The 15,374-nt window shown below is 36.7% G+C and overlaps 1 protein-coding gene and 1 long non-coding RNA gene across 4 annotated transcripts in view; one reads left to right on the forward strand and one right to left on the reverse strand.

Moving 5' to 3' along the window:
- Nucleotides 1–15,374, reverse strand: part of LOC134533664 (CCR4-NOT transcription complex subunit 1) — a 238,302-nt gene that overhangs the window by 169,588 nt on the left and 53,340 nt on the right. For 2 of the 3 annotated variants that reach the window (XM_063371210.1, XM_063371209.1), the window contains exons 11-13: nt 9,732–9,847; nt 8,919–9,066; nt 304–568 (exon numbers count right to left, since the gene is read on the reverse strand). In XM_063371210.1, the coding sequence (XP_063227280.1) occupies nt 304–568; nt 8,919–9,066; nt 9,732–9,847 (529 nt within the window). The remainder of the gene's footprint in view (nt 1–303; nt 569–8,918; nt 9,067–9,731; nt 9,848–15,374) is intronic. The other variant, XM_063371211.1, reaches the window with a different exon arrangement.
- LOC134533666 (uncharacterized) lies at nt 434–9,350 on the forward strand. Its single transcript, XR_010075357.1, has 2 exons — nt 434–619; nt 8,905–9,350. It is a non-coding gene; the product is annotated as an uncharacterized LOC134533666 (long non-coding RNA).

Genomic DNA, 15,374 nt, shown 5'->3' on the forward strand with positions numbered 1-15,374 from the left:
TGTTGCTTCCCCTCCTATGTTGGTGGAGAAATAAATTTAAAAATAAACCACCCAACACCCTTCCTTTCTTCCTTCGCTTTTTTTTTCTTTTCAGATTTTGTATCCGGCCATTTCATTCGCGATTAAATCAAAAACCGTTGTAGATACAAAAAATTCCATAGAAACACTTTCTACTCGTAATTTACTTTGCTACAACTTTTATTCGACAAATTTTCCCACTATAGTGCACCGTTTACAAGTTACGGTGTGTAATGAAGACTGTTTTGCCGCCGCAGCAGCGAGGTTGCACTGTAGAGGGCTCACCGAGGCGCTTGTCGAGGGCGCCCGGCGGCGGGGCGACGCGGGCGCCGGCGCCCACCGGCCCGCCGTGCTGCAGCTGGATGAGCGGGAAGGGGCCCGGCGAGGTGCCCTGGCCCAGCAGGCGCGAGGGGGAGCCCGGCGTGGACACCAGCGGCCCCAGCGCCCCGGGCAGGTTGAAGGCCGAGCTGCCCGCGCCCGCGCCCAGGCTCATGCCTGCCAGGCTCGACCCGATGCTGCCCATCGAGTCCACTTGCGGGCCCGTGAACAGCTGCGCGCACACACGCCAACATCCTTCCAGTGCATCGTACTCACGTATCAGGTAATAAAGCAGTTTTACAAAAAACCTTCTTAATTATATACAGATTAGTTACCTATGAAAGCATACAACTGAAGTTACTAGTGTCATATAACAAGAGACAGAAGTGTGACTCTTACAGCGGAAACGGAAACCACATTTTGTGCGATATCTGTTGAGTGAGCTAATAACTACTCAAAACAAAACCGGGCATGAGGTTCAATTCCAAAACGTTGGCTATTTAATGATAATTTAACTACTTGACGTCTCATTGCTTAGAAGGAAAGACTAAAATTGTAAAAAAAAAAAAAAAAACACCACGAAAACGAAATACTGAATTTGTAACAAAAAATTTGCATATTCTATATAAATGAGTAGGAGATCAGTATTTCTGGTACACCACAACACAAAATATGAGGCTACCAAAATAAAGTGTATTAATTTTCACTGGTTTGTTTGCCTGATCTCACAATCAATGTAGATATGTTAGTAATACATGAGAAAAGGACATAGCTAGCGGATGGACCCAAAACTACTTCAAAAGCTGCTTTAAGGAAGCAGGCATTGTAGCCCCAACTGCTGAGGGTGCATGCAATAATGCATGAAATAGTTGGCAAGGCAAACTAAAAATCACGTGTAGTTTTGACGACTATGTTGAAGCTGGCAGTGTGAGCCTCAGAGTGCTGAAGCAATAGCAAGCAGCAGCAACAATGACGTGGTTGCAGTAGAAGACGAAGACGAAGACGAAGACGAAGACGAAGACGAAGACGATGACGAAGATGATGATGAGGGGAAAGTGAAGCAAGAGCACCATCATAACCAACCTGTTCTGATGCCTTAGTGCATTATACATGTATGCAAGTTAGAATTAATTTCTTTCAATAGGAAATGTAATCCTTGTTTTGTTATATAGTAGGGATGGGGCGAATCCTGATTTCCTCGAATCCGAATCCTAACTCAAATCCTCGACTGGAATTGCCGAATCTCGAACCCAAACCCGAATCTTTTAATAGATGATGTCCACATATCTAATGTAAGTGAGATGTATTCTGCTTGCACTAAAAGTCCCTTGACTTTATCACATGTAGTTTGGTACATTTCTGGTATAAGTGTACATAAAGACAAAAAATTTTTCTTGAGAATTTTCAGTTTTAGTACAGATTAGTGGTTAGGATTTTTTCTATAAATAAGCTAGAGGTCTGCGAGCCTAAGAATTTTACTTCCGAGCCGAGCTCGAGCTTTTGTGGTACAGTTACACTTTTGGGAAATTATTTTTATCTTAAACTTAGTATAATGTTTGAATAAAGTATTAAAATGAAGTGGGCTTATTAATTTTGGGTAACTATTTACAGAGTGTGTTTACATTTTGCACTGCCAGAAAAAAAAATAACATTTTTTTTCCATTGAATCTTACCTGTTTCCATTGGTTCATTAGTAACTGATATCATCCAACTAACATAACCAAGTATATGTTTGTGTAAATGTAACATATCTTTGGAAAAATTTCATCCTTGTCATATTTTCTGGAGTCCTTACTGATCTTCAACAAACTTAGCACCAAAAATCATGTTGTTTGAAAAGTACATTCACATTGTTTCAACATTTCCACTTTTCAGCACAATAATTCTGAGAGAGATTGTCACAGAGTATTAAATTTTGTTCTTTAATCTATCATGCAGAACAATAATTTGTTCTGCACGTTCAGGAGTTAAATTAGCTCTACGATTGGAGATAGTGTTTCCAGCAAAAGAGAAGCATCTCTCGCTGGCAACCTGCTTGGCTGGAATGCTTTAGTAAAATTGCTTAACCTCAAAATTGGTGTCAAATATCTGTAACTGGTCATTAAAGTTTAATCAATTGAAAGTAATAAAAATAAAAGCATTTTACTTTATTCAATTTACACTTGCAAAAAAAACATACACACAATAAACCTACATGGAAATTAAAGTCTTTTTCAATATCCTGAAGTCTGAAATATGTTTACTCATGTCATTAAATGTAGAGCTGTATTGAAGAAGCTGATTTTGCCAATATTTAGTTGAATCAGCATTTCTGCCGACTTCCGATACAGTACACTCGTTAATTTTCGGCCGATATTACTGAAAACGAAAGAGACTGCCATAACCTAAAAATCCACAAGTACCATTTTTACTTTTCGTAGTAGTACTGCATTCTTTCAGATCGCATTATTTCTTAGCAAACATGTGCCAACCGTACATATCAAAGTTTAACATCCTTTTTTTTTTTTTCAACAATGTTCTTTAATTTAATATGTCATAAATAAATAATACATTACTATCACGGTAAATATACATCTCAGTTGTTACGGTAACTATAGTGCAAATATGGTAGCTATCATGCTTCTGTAGTATTATGGTATTCTACAAAGAATCTTTAGTTCTTTTTATGGTAATTATCTTAAAATAACTATTGGGTTTGTACTGTAGTTATGGTACATCATCCATATTTCTTCGTATGTTGTTCATTTGTCTTTTCTTCATATTTACGTGTGCCATTATTTGAGACGGGAAGTTTCAGAAAAAATTTTAACGGACATTATATCACACATTTAATGGCGTAAATGATGAGACCTCGGGCAATTTAAACGCTTTATATGGAAAAACCTACCATGCGGGACCTCATAAGCGAGTTTTACTGTATTTTTTTCCCGTAAATAGTAAAAAACCGAATCCTTTGACAAATCCTATATCAGACCCGCCGAACCTTCGAATCCCTAGGATTCGGCGGATTCGGCGGATATTGGATTCGGTCGCCCCATCCCTATTATATAGTCTTAGGTCCTATTTTTCATAATAAATGGTTACCATTTGTAACTTTGTTCAATTTTATTATTAGTAAACTATTAAAGAGAGGAAATTTTCCTTTTCTCTTCTAAGTTTTCCCCACTAAGAATTTTTTTTACAGTCCCTTGACAAAATGTCTGAACAGTATCCCTGCAATTTATGCACCAAAAATTTTTTCTGCACCTGTATCAATTGTAAAGGGTTGTTGCCAGTAAATATCAGAAATGTTAGACCTCACTGAACCTATTTGTTGCAGAAAAGTAAATTTAAATGGCAATACCAAACACATACTATAAAATAAAATAAAAATTGCATAGAATATTGATTCTGAGTGACAGTTTGTGGTGTCAGGCCCCTGCCCTTCCCAACTTTGCACAGTGTTGCTATGGCAGTTTTCCAGCAATGCATGTATCAGCTGATTATTTAGTATATAGGTTCAGGGTCATGGTGTCAGTTATGTATTTATGTTTTACTGTCTTTTATATTTCGTAATAGTTTCTGATATTTAATTATTTTTATTTGGAAAAAAACTTTGAACTTTATTTTTACGAATTTTCACATTGTTTGTTAGATTAGTATTTGTTTAAATGCATTACCAGTATTTTATTAACATTCAATATTGTTTTTGTGCTTACATGGAAGTTACAATAATGGTTCCTGAACATTGTGTATGGTTTTGGGAAAAGGAAGGAGGAAAGACAGTTACCATCTTTTATCGCATAATCGTCGCACTCGCATAATCGTCGCACCTATATTTTAGGCCGTCCAAATTGGGAGCGCTTTCTGTAGGTATCTTTTCCATATAAAACGATGTATTTTAAAGTAGAAATGTAATATTTATTTGGACATGACCACTTACTTATTTAATTAATGGAAATACGAAGTTGTCTGACGTGTAAATTTTCTTTTAAAGACGTTTTTAAATGTTATTTCCTTTATCTGATCGTCTGCGTCGCCACGGTGTACCGCTTATAAACATGTAGCCAGCGCTAATTGGCATCATTCATGTTTGGTTATGTTGCTTTCTGTATAGAGCGCGCGCACGTAGTGTAATATGGATATCTAGCAGATTGCATGCAACGCGCGCTCTCTGTCAAGTGCCGAGTTAACTACATTTGATGGCCCATACTCTTTTGTGGTGTTTACTACGTCAATAGTTATGCGTTAGTTCACGTCAAAGAATTAAATGGCTTGCGTTCGAATCACAGTTTTGGTTTTCCTATTTAAAGTCGAGAAAAGGTTTTTGTTGCATGACTTATTAATTTAAATTGTTTGGCGTGCAATTTTAAAATTCACTTTTTAAATAAACATACCGTATTTACTCGCGTAAAGGCCCCCTTTTTTTTCCAAATTTTCGACTCCAAAAAAGGGGAGGAGGCCTATACGCGAGTTTGGAGGAAAAAATAGTCGTGCGTCTTTGTTCAACTGAAGGAGGGTGGGAAAGGCATGCGGCGACGCGGCGGGAGGGTGAGAGAGGCAGCGAGTCCGTAGGGGGGAGAGGCAGTGCTGTGGCAGGAGGGGAAGAGGCAGAGGCGTGGCTTAACCTCCCTCCAGCCAGCTATCACGGATAGAAGGAATGTGAAGCGGTGGGGGGAAAAAAAAAAAGGGAGAGCGAAGGAAGAAAGGAAGGGTGTTGGCTGGTCTATTTTTAGATTTACCCCTCCGCCCACCTAGGATGGGAAGCAACTGGCGCCGTCAAGAGAAAGAGAGGGAGGGAAAGAGAGAGACAAATGAGTGTTAGAAATACCAGAAGCGCTTGCCGTAGGTAACTGCTCCACCCACTTCCCTTCCTCCTTCACTACACCCTTTCCCCCAAACGACTAACTGCTTACGTCTGTCACGCCTCAAGACAGCCTTACAAATCACCTCCTGCCGCTCACAATACATGGCTTGCTGTTTGATGCATGCCAAGCTGCCCTGCCCTCAGATAAACCCAGAAAAACACGTTTTTAAATTTTTTCTCAAAAATGTTTACAAAACAAGGAGGGGGGCTTATACGCGGGCGGGGCCTTTACGCGAGTAAATACGGTACTTTCCATAAACTGGTTTTGTTTTTATGAATAACTTTACCTAAAAAAATTTTTTTTTTCCGTAATTGTTAAACTTGATTTTAGAATAAAATGTGCGACAATTATGCGAGAAAACGCGGTACGCAATAATGCTGCACCCATTTTCTAGACATTTGTTCAGTTGTCAAGATGTTTTAGTGCTTTCCGTATGTACTCTTATAAGGGGACAATAGACAAGGGTTCGCTTTAATGATAAACTTATCAGGGTTTCATGCCAGTCTATCAAAGAAGTCTTTGTGTTTTGTATGCTTAGTTTTCTCCGGATATACCTCAAAGCGAAGGTTAAGTATTTTATGTAGTATTTTTATGTAGTATTTTTATGTAGTATTTGAGTCCTTATATGTAAGAGTTGCGTTGTTACTGGTCGAATTCACATAGCTGCTTCGTCAGTCATTCGAGTGCTGTGCGGAAAGATTATGTCATTAGGCAGCTGACAAAAAAAATATTATGAGCAAATAGTGATGGGTAGAGATGGTGATTTATAGCATTTAAAATAATAACATTTAGCATTTTGAATTTGAAATTTAGCATTTTGTAGCATTTTTAAAAACAAGATTTAGCCAAATCTCTCATTTTACATTACCGAAGAAAAGTATATTTTTAAAAAGCATTAAATAATACACATATTAATTATTAACAACCACAGAAATAAAGATCTAGCACAACTACAGAGATAGCCTATCTTGGCAGGTTTCCAAACAACTTTTTAGCACTTATGAGTGCAATAAATTGAATACTTAAAATTACAATAAATATTTTTTAGCCGTGTTCATGGCCATAGTTGATGTAGAGTGCACAAATAATGTTATTGAAACTCGTTTTTTCAATTTTTTTTTCTTTCGTTTTTTTCAATTTTCGCCTTCTTTTGGTTTTCGATCATGCCAGAAACCGTTGATTGCCGATTTACCGACTTTTTTTCTTCATCCGATTTCTTGGTGAATCTTTTTTTTTTTTTTTGCAGCCTGATGTCCCTTAGATATAATGTACTTTTCGAGTACATCTTTTTTTTTTTCCACTCCAGACGGCGATTACGTAAATTGCGCATTAAAGTATTCGTATCACTTTCGTAGAACAGTTCACTTTTGTATTCATTTATGCGATCGCGAATGGAAATTACATTTCGTCCCATTTTAACCACGAGAAATAACAGTATACAACACATTCACGAGTATGAACGTATTTGCAAACACACCACCTTCCACAGACTACACAAGAACGCGGCTTTCACGTGAAATACAGCCAGAAAATGGGAATTGTAGCGCGGCGAAGCAGAGATGTCGCAATATGGCGGCCTAAAAATTTGTACTCTGCAAGATGACGGACACTCTTCCAGCTAGTTGTTCTTTGCTTTGTTTACAATCGCGAGGCACGGATGGCTATTTTTCATTCAATATTTACGAACAATAGTGTTGTGAATGACATGACAATAAGATACTTGTGCTGAATAAGCCATAAAATGATGGTTTCTTTTGATACTGAACTGAAACGAAATACAATCTGTAAATAAATTGTGTAGAGTGAAGACGAATCTACGTTTTTTACCTTGATTTCACATTTATCTCGGAATAGTCTAGATTTCGCATTTTATAGCGGAAAAAATATAATTTAGCATATTTTCGCATCTATTTCGCGAAAACGAAAAATCACCATCCCTAGTGATGGGTAATTTGAAGTCAGAGGTCTGGACTGTGTCACCTTACCTTTGTTTTTACAATTCAATTATAAATTTAGGCCTCAGGCATGCAGCATAGGCTTAGGGTGGGCGATAGGTCCACCAGGACTTAAGTTTTCTTCTTTCCCAATACCTAGATGACGACATGACTAGGAACATTCTATCGATAAAGCACAGGACTGTGAGTAGCGATTGGCAAAAGTGAGTGAGTGTTTCATTCATTTCAACTCTTTTATTTGAAAATAACCACAAACAATTTCCAGTAAATTAACATTAATAGATTAATAGACATAACTTTACACCGTACTACCTGCAACTTCTGAAGAAGTGTGTTTCAAATGTTTTCTTTATGTGCAAGGAACGACATTGTCTTAGTTGGGCACGAATGTGACTAGTCACACTTGGCCCGGGACACTTGTCATCAGCATGTCTGCTGTGGTCACTCTCGCTAAAAGACGCAACTGGCAAAAAATATGAAGAAATGAACATGCCACTACCGCAGTATTATAGCTGTAAAGGAAAAAATAATTATTCCAGCCATATTTAAAAGTTCCTGTTGTATTTTCTTTGTATGACATATTTAAAGATTTCCCATTGTCCGTCTCAACAGTTATTTACATGTCAAATCATACATGTATCACTGTATTTTTTAATTTGTGTTGCTACTACAGTTGTTTATTGTGGGTTAAAACTGGAAGGAAAAAACCAAGAGCAGAACCCCTGAGGCAGATGTGTCATCAGTACTGTTTGCATTGGAGTGGAGGGTTTGCAGTAAACTATATCAATTGAAAGTGCCATAAGTGTGAATTCTATACGCTGAGAATGTGGTTTTGCCACTAAGTTGTTTCCAAACGCTCAACCGCAGAATGATTACTGATGTCCTTTGTAAATTCACAATTCACATCTCATTCCTAGCGGCATCTTCCCAATTTACCTGGTCAGGTGGTTGTTTCATATATTTACTGAACATGTAAAAAGTACTAGTAAACGTTTGTAATCGCTGATTGAGATAAATTTGTATTCATCTATTGATTGCTGAACATGATTAATTAATAAGTGGTATTAATCACTAGTTACAATTAATGGTTACCACCATCGATACACGAATAGTACCGAGTCTACCATTATGATTGTACAAACCAAGTTTCAGTTTATGAACAGCCTTCTCACTATGAAGGGACAATACTGGTCACTTCAAAAATGGGATACCCTGTTTTATCACATTATCGTCACACGTGCATAATGGTCACACGTGCATAATCGTTGCACCGATATTTTAGGGCATCAAAATTTAGATAAAAAAAAACCTCTAGCGTAAACATTACAAGTTGTTTTTAGTCCTGCTATTAGATTCCAAGCACTTTGTGTAGGTATTTTTTTCTGTATAAAACGATGTATTTTAAAGTATAAACCTAATATTTATTCAGACATTACCACTTACTTATTTAATTAACGGAAATACAAAGTTGTCGGATATGTAAATTTTCTTTTAAAGACTTTTTAAAAGTTATAACCTTTATCTGTTCATCTGCATCGCCACGGTGTACCACTTATAAAAATGTAGCCAGCGCTAGTTGGCATCATTCGTGTTTGGTTATGTTGCTTCCCGTATAGAGCGCGCACACGTAGTCCAATATTGATATTGTTATCTCGCCGATTACATGCAACGCACGCTCTCTGTCGAGTACCGAGTTAACTACATTTGATGGTCCGCTCTCTTTCGTTGTAAGTGTGTACCCTTCAACTGCGGTTGTGATGGCACAGGAACACAGGCTCACCTGGCCGCTGATGGAGGAGGGGTTGAAGGCCTGCTCCAGGTTGCGATGCGTGCGCATCACGCCCGGCGGAGGCTGCCGCGACTTCAGCAGCACCGTGCAGTTCGTCACCATCGTGAAGATCACGTCCGACAACTCCTGGGACACGTTTCTGCACACACGCACACCAATCACAACTAACATTAACTTGCACACTTTTGAAATACCCCATTCTGTAGAAACATCTAAATGCTTAATTTTGGTGTAAAGCAAACACTGCAGTTAGTTACTCTATAATTTTACCTAACTTAACTACTAAATATTGAACATTTAAGTGGGTAAAAACATATTATGACAGATAATGTGTATTATGAGCTGTTTCTGGTAGTGATGTGTAGGTTCTAATTTTTCTCAATTCTCTGTTTGGTTCCAGTTATTAAAAACTGATTCTCAGTTCTGGACTATAGTTTTTTTTTACATCCACACATTTTCCAGTCACACCAGAGATACAGTATGTCTTAATGTGTTTATTTTTCAATATGACCTATGGCACCCCATTTTACCATAATCTGACCATAAACAAGTCATCTAGCACTTTGATACACAGTTGCTCAACATCTCACCGATTAGCTGGAGCAACACTGTACCTAGATCCTGTTATGCAGCAATAACTTGTACTGTACAACCCTGTTACAATGTTTTTCAAGGGGACAAAAGGAAAAAAAAAACATGATAAGCAGGTAAACGTTACAAGTAGGAAACCGAGGTGAAATAAACAAACATTATAAAATATAATAATGTTTGTATAGTTTCGGAGCCAGTAAACAGCTGACGTACCCGGTGCAGTTCTGCAGGCAGCTGAGCATGACGGCCAGCGTCTCGTGGGGCAGCTGGGCTGACTTGGGGACGCTGTCCTCCTTCACCATGCCACCCATGATCTGTGGGCAGCGTCGCTGCAACAGCCACACGTCTATCACAGCAGCCTTTCATCCTCCCTTCTCTTGGCTTTCCGGACAGCTGCGTTTTTAATAACTGCTGTTTCCCATTTTTCAAAGAGGCTGTGTACAAAAATTTTAACTATAGTTAAGTACAAAATTTTTAACTTGAATTACATTTAACATAATATGTATTATATACATGGCCAAAATGTGACTAGCTAGTGAGTCAGTGATGAGTGATTTATATTTTGGATGGGTTCTGATGAAATTTTCCACTGTAGTAATTTATACGTGCAGTTAATGTTACGACACATTTTATGCCTATGAGTTATGTAGCTCCTACGTGTTTTTGTACGTGTAACTCTAAAACTATTCAACCTAATTCCTTGATTTCACGTGAAATAAATTTGCGTGTGTGATTTTAACTCTATTATCATTAAATAATCTGTACATGAATCAATATCCTCACTTTTTGTTGTGAACTAATTGTAAAAAATAACACCACTTTTAAGAAAAAATAATACCTCTTTCCGGTCTCTACTAATGTTATCTTTTATTTTCTCCAACAGCATTGTGATGTTACAAAAAAATGTTTACCCATTGTGATTCTACAGAAACCAAAATTCAAAACAACCACTACATTTTCAAGTTGTTGTGATGAATAATTACGGTGTTAATAAATTAACTATATTTTTATGTAACTATTTGGACAACTTTCGGAATAGCGGGGTTCAGAATAGCGAGACTCTACAGTAATATGTCCATAAGTAATGCTTACACTCATGGGAAATAAAATATAGTGGCACAAAATAATGTTTTAAACATATATACGTATACTTACAATTCAGAGTCTTCCTCTATGCATATAAATAGGGTCAAAACTCGTATTCATGGCTATTACCATCGTAGCACATGAAATGTATCTATTCTTGACAATTTTAACACTATTTTTTATAACCATACTACAGAATATGTGGGTTACATATTAGAGTCAATCAACTTATCTCTAACACATACGAAAACTGACATAAGAAAAATTGTCATCCATTTTCAAACTCATCAAAGCACCAAACTTTTTAAAGTCGCGCCAGTGAGACAGCATCCAAATCCATCATCTAAATCCAAGATGTTATGAAAAGATAATACAAACCAAAAACAAATATACATAATAAACGTATTTTAGCAGCATTAAACAAAGTTGCGGACGAGCGTTCAGACTGAGCGGACGTGTTTCGGGCGCGCTCCTCGGTTTCGATGTTTTGAAGCGATTAACTCCGTGTTAAACTCTTTAGTTAGTGCTCAGGATGTTTAATCATTAATTCCTCAATACTAGATCAATCGGGATTCGCTGGTTTTGATCTATCAAGTAATGATGTATCTATATCAGTACTAGACAGTGACGTCTGCGCGACCATGTTTCGGTCACCTAAAAAAACACCTGTAAAATCTGTGTTACCTCTAGAAATACCATCGAATGACACCCTCTCTTCTGAAAGTATCAACAGGGACACGGTGAACATGGAAGATCTGCTCAAAATAATGGATACGGTATGTGAAAAAAACGAAGAGTTAAAAAATGAGAATTGTATACTGAAAACCCTGCTTATGGATTCCAGAGCAGAAACGGCAGAAATCAGGCAGGAACTAAATAATATTAAAGAAAAACTATTCTCCGACAATCATCCTGAATCTTCATACAGCCAGGCCCTCAAGAAGCCTTTCATCGCCAAGCCAGCTGACCGCGCGATTCCACAGAACCACGCCGGTAATAGCAGCCTGTCCTCTGACCTACATTCCACTCAGCGCGACAGCACAAAGGAAAATAACAAATGTGACGACACAGATGGTTTTACGCTGGTACAGCACACACGTAAAGCCAAGTCAACGAGTCATCCTGAAATGAAGCGTGAACTGGTCATGAAAAAAACACCCATGAAAGTGGGCATCAGAAATATATCCTCGTTAAAAATGATTCCCAAACCTATTTATAAAAAAACGAAGGCACTTTTTATAACTAGGTTTGATCCGGCCGTGCAAGAACAAGAGATCATCGATTACACATCTAATGAACTGAATTTATCCCAAGTTAAAGTAACAAAACTCAAAACTAAATTCAACTCCTATGCATCTTTCCACATTTCCGTGCTGGAAGAGGACTTTACTAGAATAAATAACATTGTTTTTTGGCCAAACGGTTGCTTGTTAAGCCCCTTCTACGGCAAACTACATCATGATCAAATTCTAAACAACTCTGCATCTGAAGAACCTATCAACAGGCCTAGTGCATCTACTTCCACATCCACCTCTACTTCTATTTCCGCATCCACATCTACTTCAATCTTGGTGCCTGGAGGAGCATCTTAATCTCCACCCGTGAAGCAGTCTTTTGAAGAATATTCAGTTGCGTATCAAAATGTGAGAGGTTTACGAACCAAATCTATTGAATTTCAGGAAAACCTAATTTGTTCACATTTTGATATTATTTGTTTAACAGAAACATGGTTTAATGAAAATAGTATAAACTCTCACTATTTTACAGACCATTATTTAGTTCTTAGAGACGATAGAAACTCTCAACTGACAATGAAGAATAGAGGCGGAGGTGTCTTATCTGCCATCAATAAGCATAAATTCTTATCAGTGCATCCTTTGTATGATTACGTCTTCCCCGGCATCGAAGCTGTCTGGTTAAAAATAAAACTAACGCCTATGAAATCAATAATCCTTGGTAATATCTACTTACCTCCAGATATCACACCTGATGTTTACCGGAATTATTTTGAAGCCTTGGAAGATAAACTGCTAGTTTGTTGTGATGATATATTGATTCTTGGTGATTTTAATGTGCCTGGCATTGCCTGGTCTAATTCTCATCCTGATAACATTATACACTCACATCTCAAATCTAAAGCCAGTTACCTACTTAACTTCACATCCAGCCTTGGTTTATCACAATTTAATTGTACCCAATCAGCTATAAATCTCTTAGATCTGTGTCTTTCTAATCTTCTTCATTGTTTGGTATCACATTCTGCTGATATCCTTATCAAAGAAGATTCATTCCATCCCGCTTTAAATATTAACATCACATTAGAAACATGGCATAATAATATTAATCCCTCTACTGTGTTCAGAAATTACAAAAAAGGGAATTATCTTGGTCTTTACAACTCTATTAATGACTGTAACTGGTCACACTTTTATAGTTCTACTGATGTTAACGATCTAGTGGATCAACTAACAACTTGTATTGTTGAAAAAATTGATACTTATATACCTCTATCTAGTAAAAAAAGATCGAAATATCCTCTTTGGTTTTCCAGCAATTTAATAAGTGCTCTTTAATCTAAAAAACATTTCCACAAGCAGTACAAAAGAAACAATAATCTACTCTACTATGCACAGTTCTCTCATTTTAGAAAATCTGTGAAATCTCTAATTAAGCGCGACAAAATCCACTGGACTCAATCGACAAATAACAATATCAAGAAAAACCCTAAAAGTTTCTGGAGATATGTAAAATTAATGAAAGATGGTTATTATGAACAACTTTCTCTTAAAGTAAATGGTGATATATCAAATGATCCGAACGTGGTAACGAATGTGTTTGCTCAGTATTTCTCTAGTGTATATGTAACCCCAAATACATCTCCCCCAATAACTACATCGGTCATGTCTTTTGAGACTATAGCTGTGCCTAAAATTTCTGAGAGTCTAATACTTTGGGCAATTAAGGACTTAAAATCAACTAAATCCACAGGTCCTGATGGCATTCCCAATTTTATTCTTAAAGGCTGTGCCCAACTTTTAGTACCTCTACTTTATCACATTTTTAACACCAGTCTGAAAACGAATATATTTCCTAATCATTGGAAAATAGCAAAAATGATTCCAATTCATAAAAATGGTTCAAAATTAGATGTCTCAAACTACAGGCCAATATCATTACTTAATGGGTTCTCCAAAATTTTTGAAAAAATTATAGCTAAATTTTTAAATTTTCAACTTTGTAATATTCTCACCAATAATCAACATGGTTTCAGGTCTGGTATGTCTACTACCACTAATCTTCTTACCTTTCTTAATCCTGTATATAATATAGTTACTAATAGGGGTCAGGCCGATGCCTGTTACTTTGACTTAGCTAAAGCCTTTGATACTGTAAACCATTCCTTACTTCTTATTAAATTATCCCATTTAGGTCTTTGTGGAAACTATATCAATTGGTTCTCAAGCTACCTATCCAACAGAAGTTTTTTTGTATCGATCAACAATCATAGATCTTCTCAGTATAATGAATGTTCTGGTGTTCCCCAGGGAGGTACTCTTTCACCTCTTCTCTTTAATATATTTATTAACGACATTACACAAGTACTTTCCTACTCTACTGGCATTCTTTTTGCGGATGACCTAAAAATCTATAAAATTATTTATTCCTTAGAGGATTGTGAATTATTACAAGAAGATATTTTAAAGTTAATAATTGGTGTCTAAGAAACCTGGTCAAACTCAACAAAGATAAAACCAAGGTCATATCTTTCACTAGGAAATACCATCCAATTAAATACTCATACAAATTAGCAAATTCTATTATCTCTCAAGCCCACTACACAAAGGATATCCGTATCATTCTTGATTCAAAATTATATTTCCATAAACATGTAGATTACATATATTCCTATGCACGAAGAACTTTAGCGCTTATAAAATTTATTACTTCTTATGCAACCAACTCAAGACTCACTTATCTCTCTTTACATGGCACTTATAAGATCAAAATTAGAATATGGCTCTGTTATCTGGAATGGCATCAACTTAACAGATACTGAAAAAATTGAAAGTATTTAAAATAAAGTTATAGATTTAATTATTACGAGGAACCTCCCATGCCCCACTTGGACACCCCTGGTAGACCGCAGGGCATATCATGATGCCCTTTTTGTTCATAATTGTTACATTCATAAATTCATAAGTCCTTATTTTCTTAACAATACTGCCTTAAGAATTCCTCAATTCAATTCCTGCTTACGCTCTACTCTGTGTACTCTTCATACTAATAATGATATTATTTATAGACTTATAACAAACTACAATAATCTATATTTGAATTCCAACAGTGTTTAATTATAAATTCTGATTTATGTCTGTCATATCTATATTATTTTTCCTTCAATTTTACCTATATGTTTTATGTGTTATGGTTCTTTTACCTTTGTTAGTGTTTTGTCTGTTTTGTTATTATCACTGCTAGTGTGTGGTACTCTTGCTCTCGTCTGCTGGCCATCTGTAGATGTTTCCTCCTATGGTACCGACGGAGGTGGGAGTCCATACACTGGTAGTGATAACTGTGTAACTGTGTTCCTGTTATTACATGTAGTGCCCACCACTAAAGTCTACGACTGTTGGTGGGCATGTGACAAATTACAAATAAATAAATAAAAAATAAATATTAATGCTAAAGAAAGTAATTTAACGATTGAAAATCTATTTATATCATAGTGTTTCAACCCTTTCAACGATGTTTCATTACACCATAACATTT

Source organism: Bacillus rossius, chromosome 7 (genome assembly GCF_032445375.1).
Source record: "Bacillus rossius redtenbacheri isolate Brsri chromosome 7, Brsri_v3, whole genome shotgun sequence".
NCBI lineage: Eukaryota > Metazoa > Arthropoda > Insecta > Phasmatodea > Bacillidae > Bacillus > Bacillus rossius.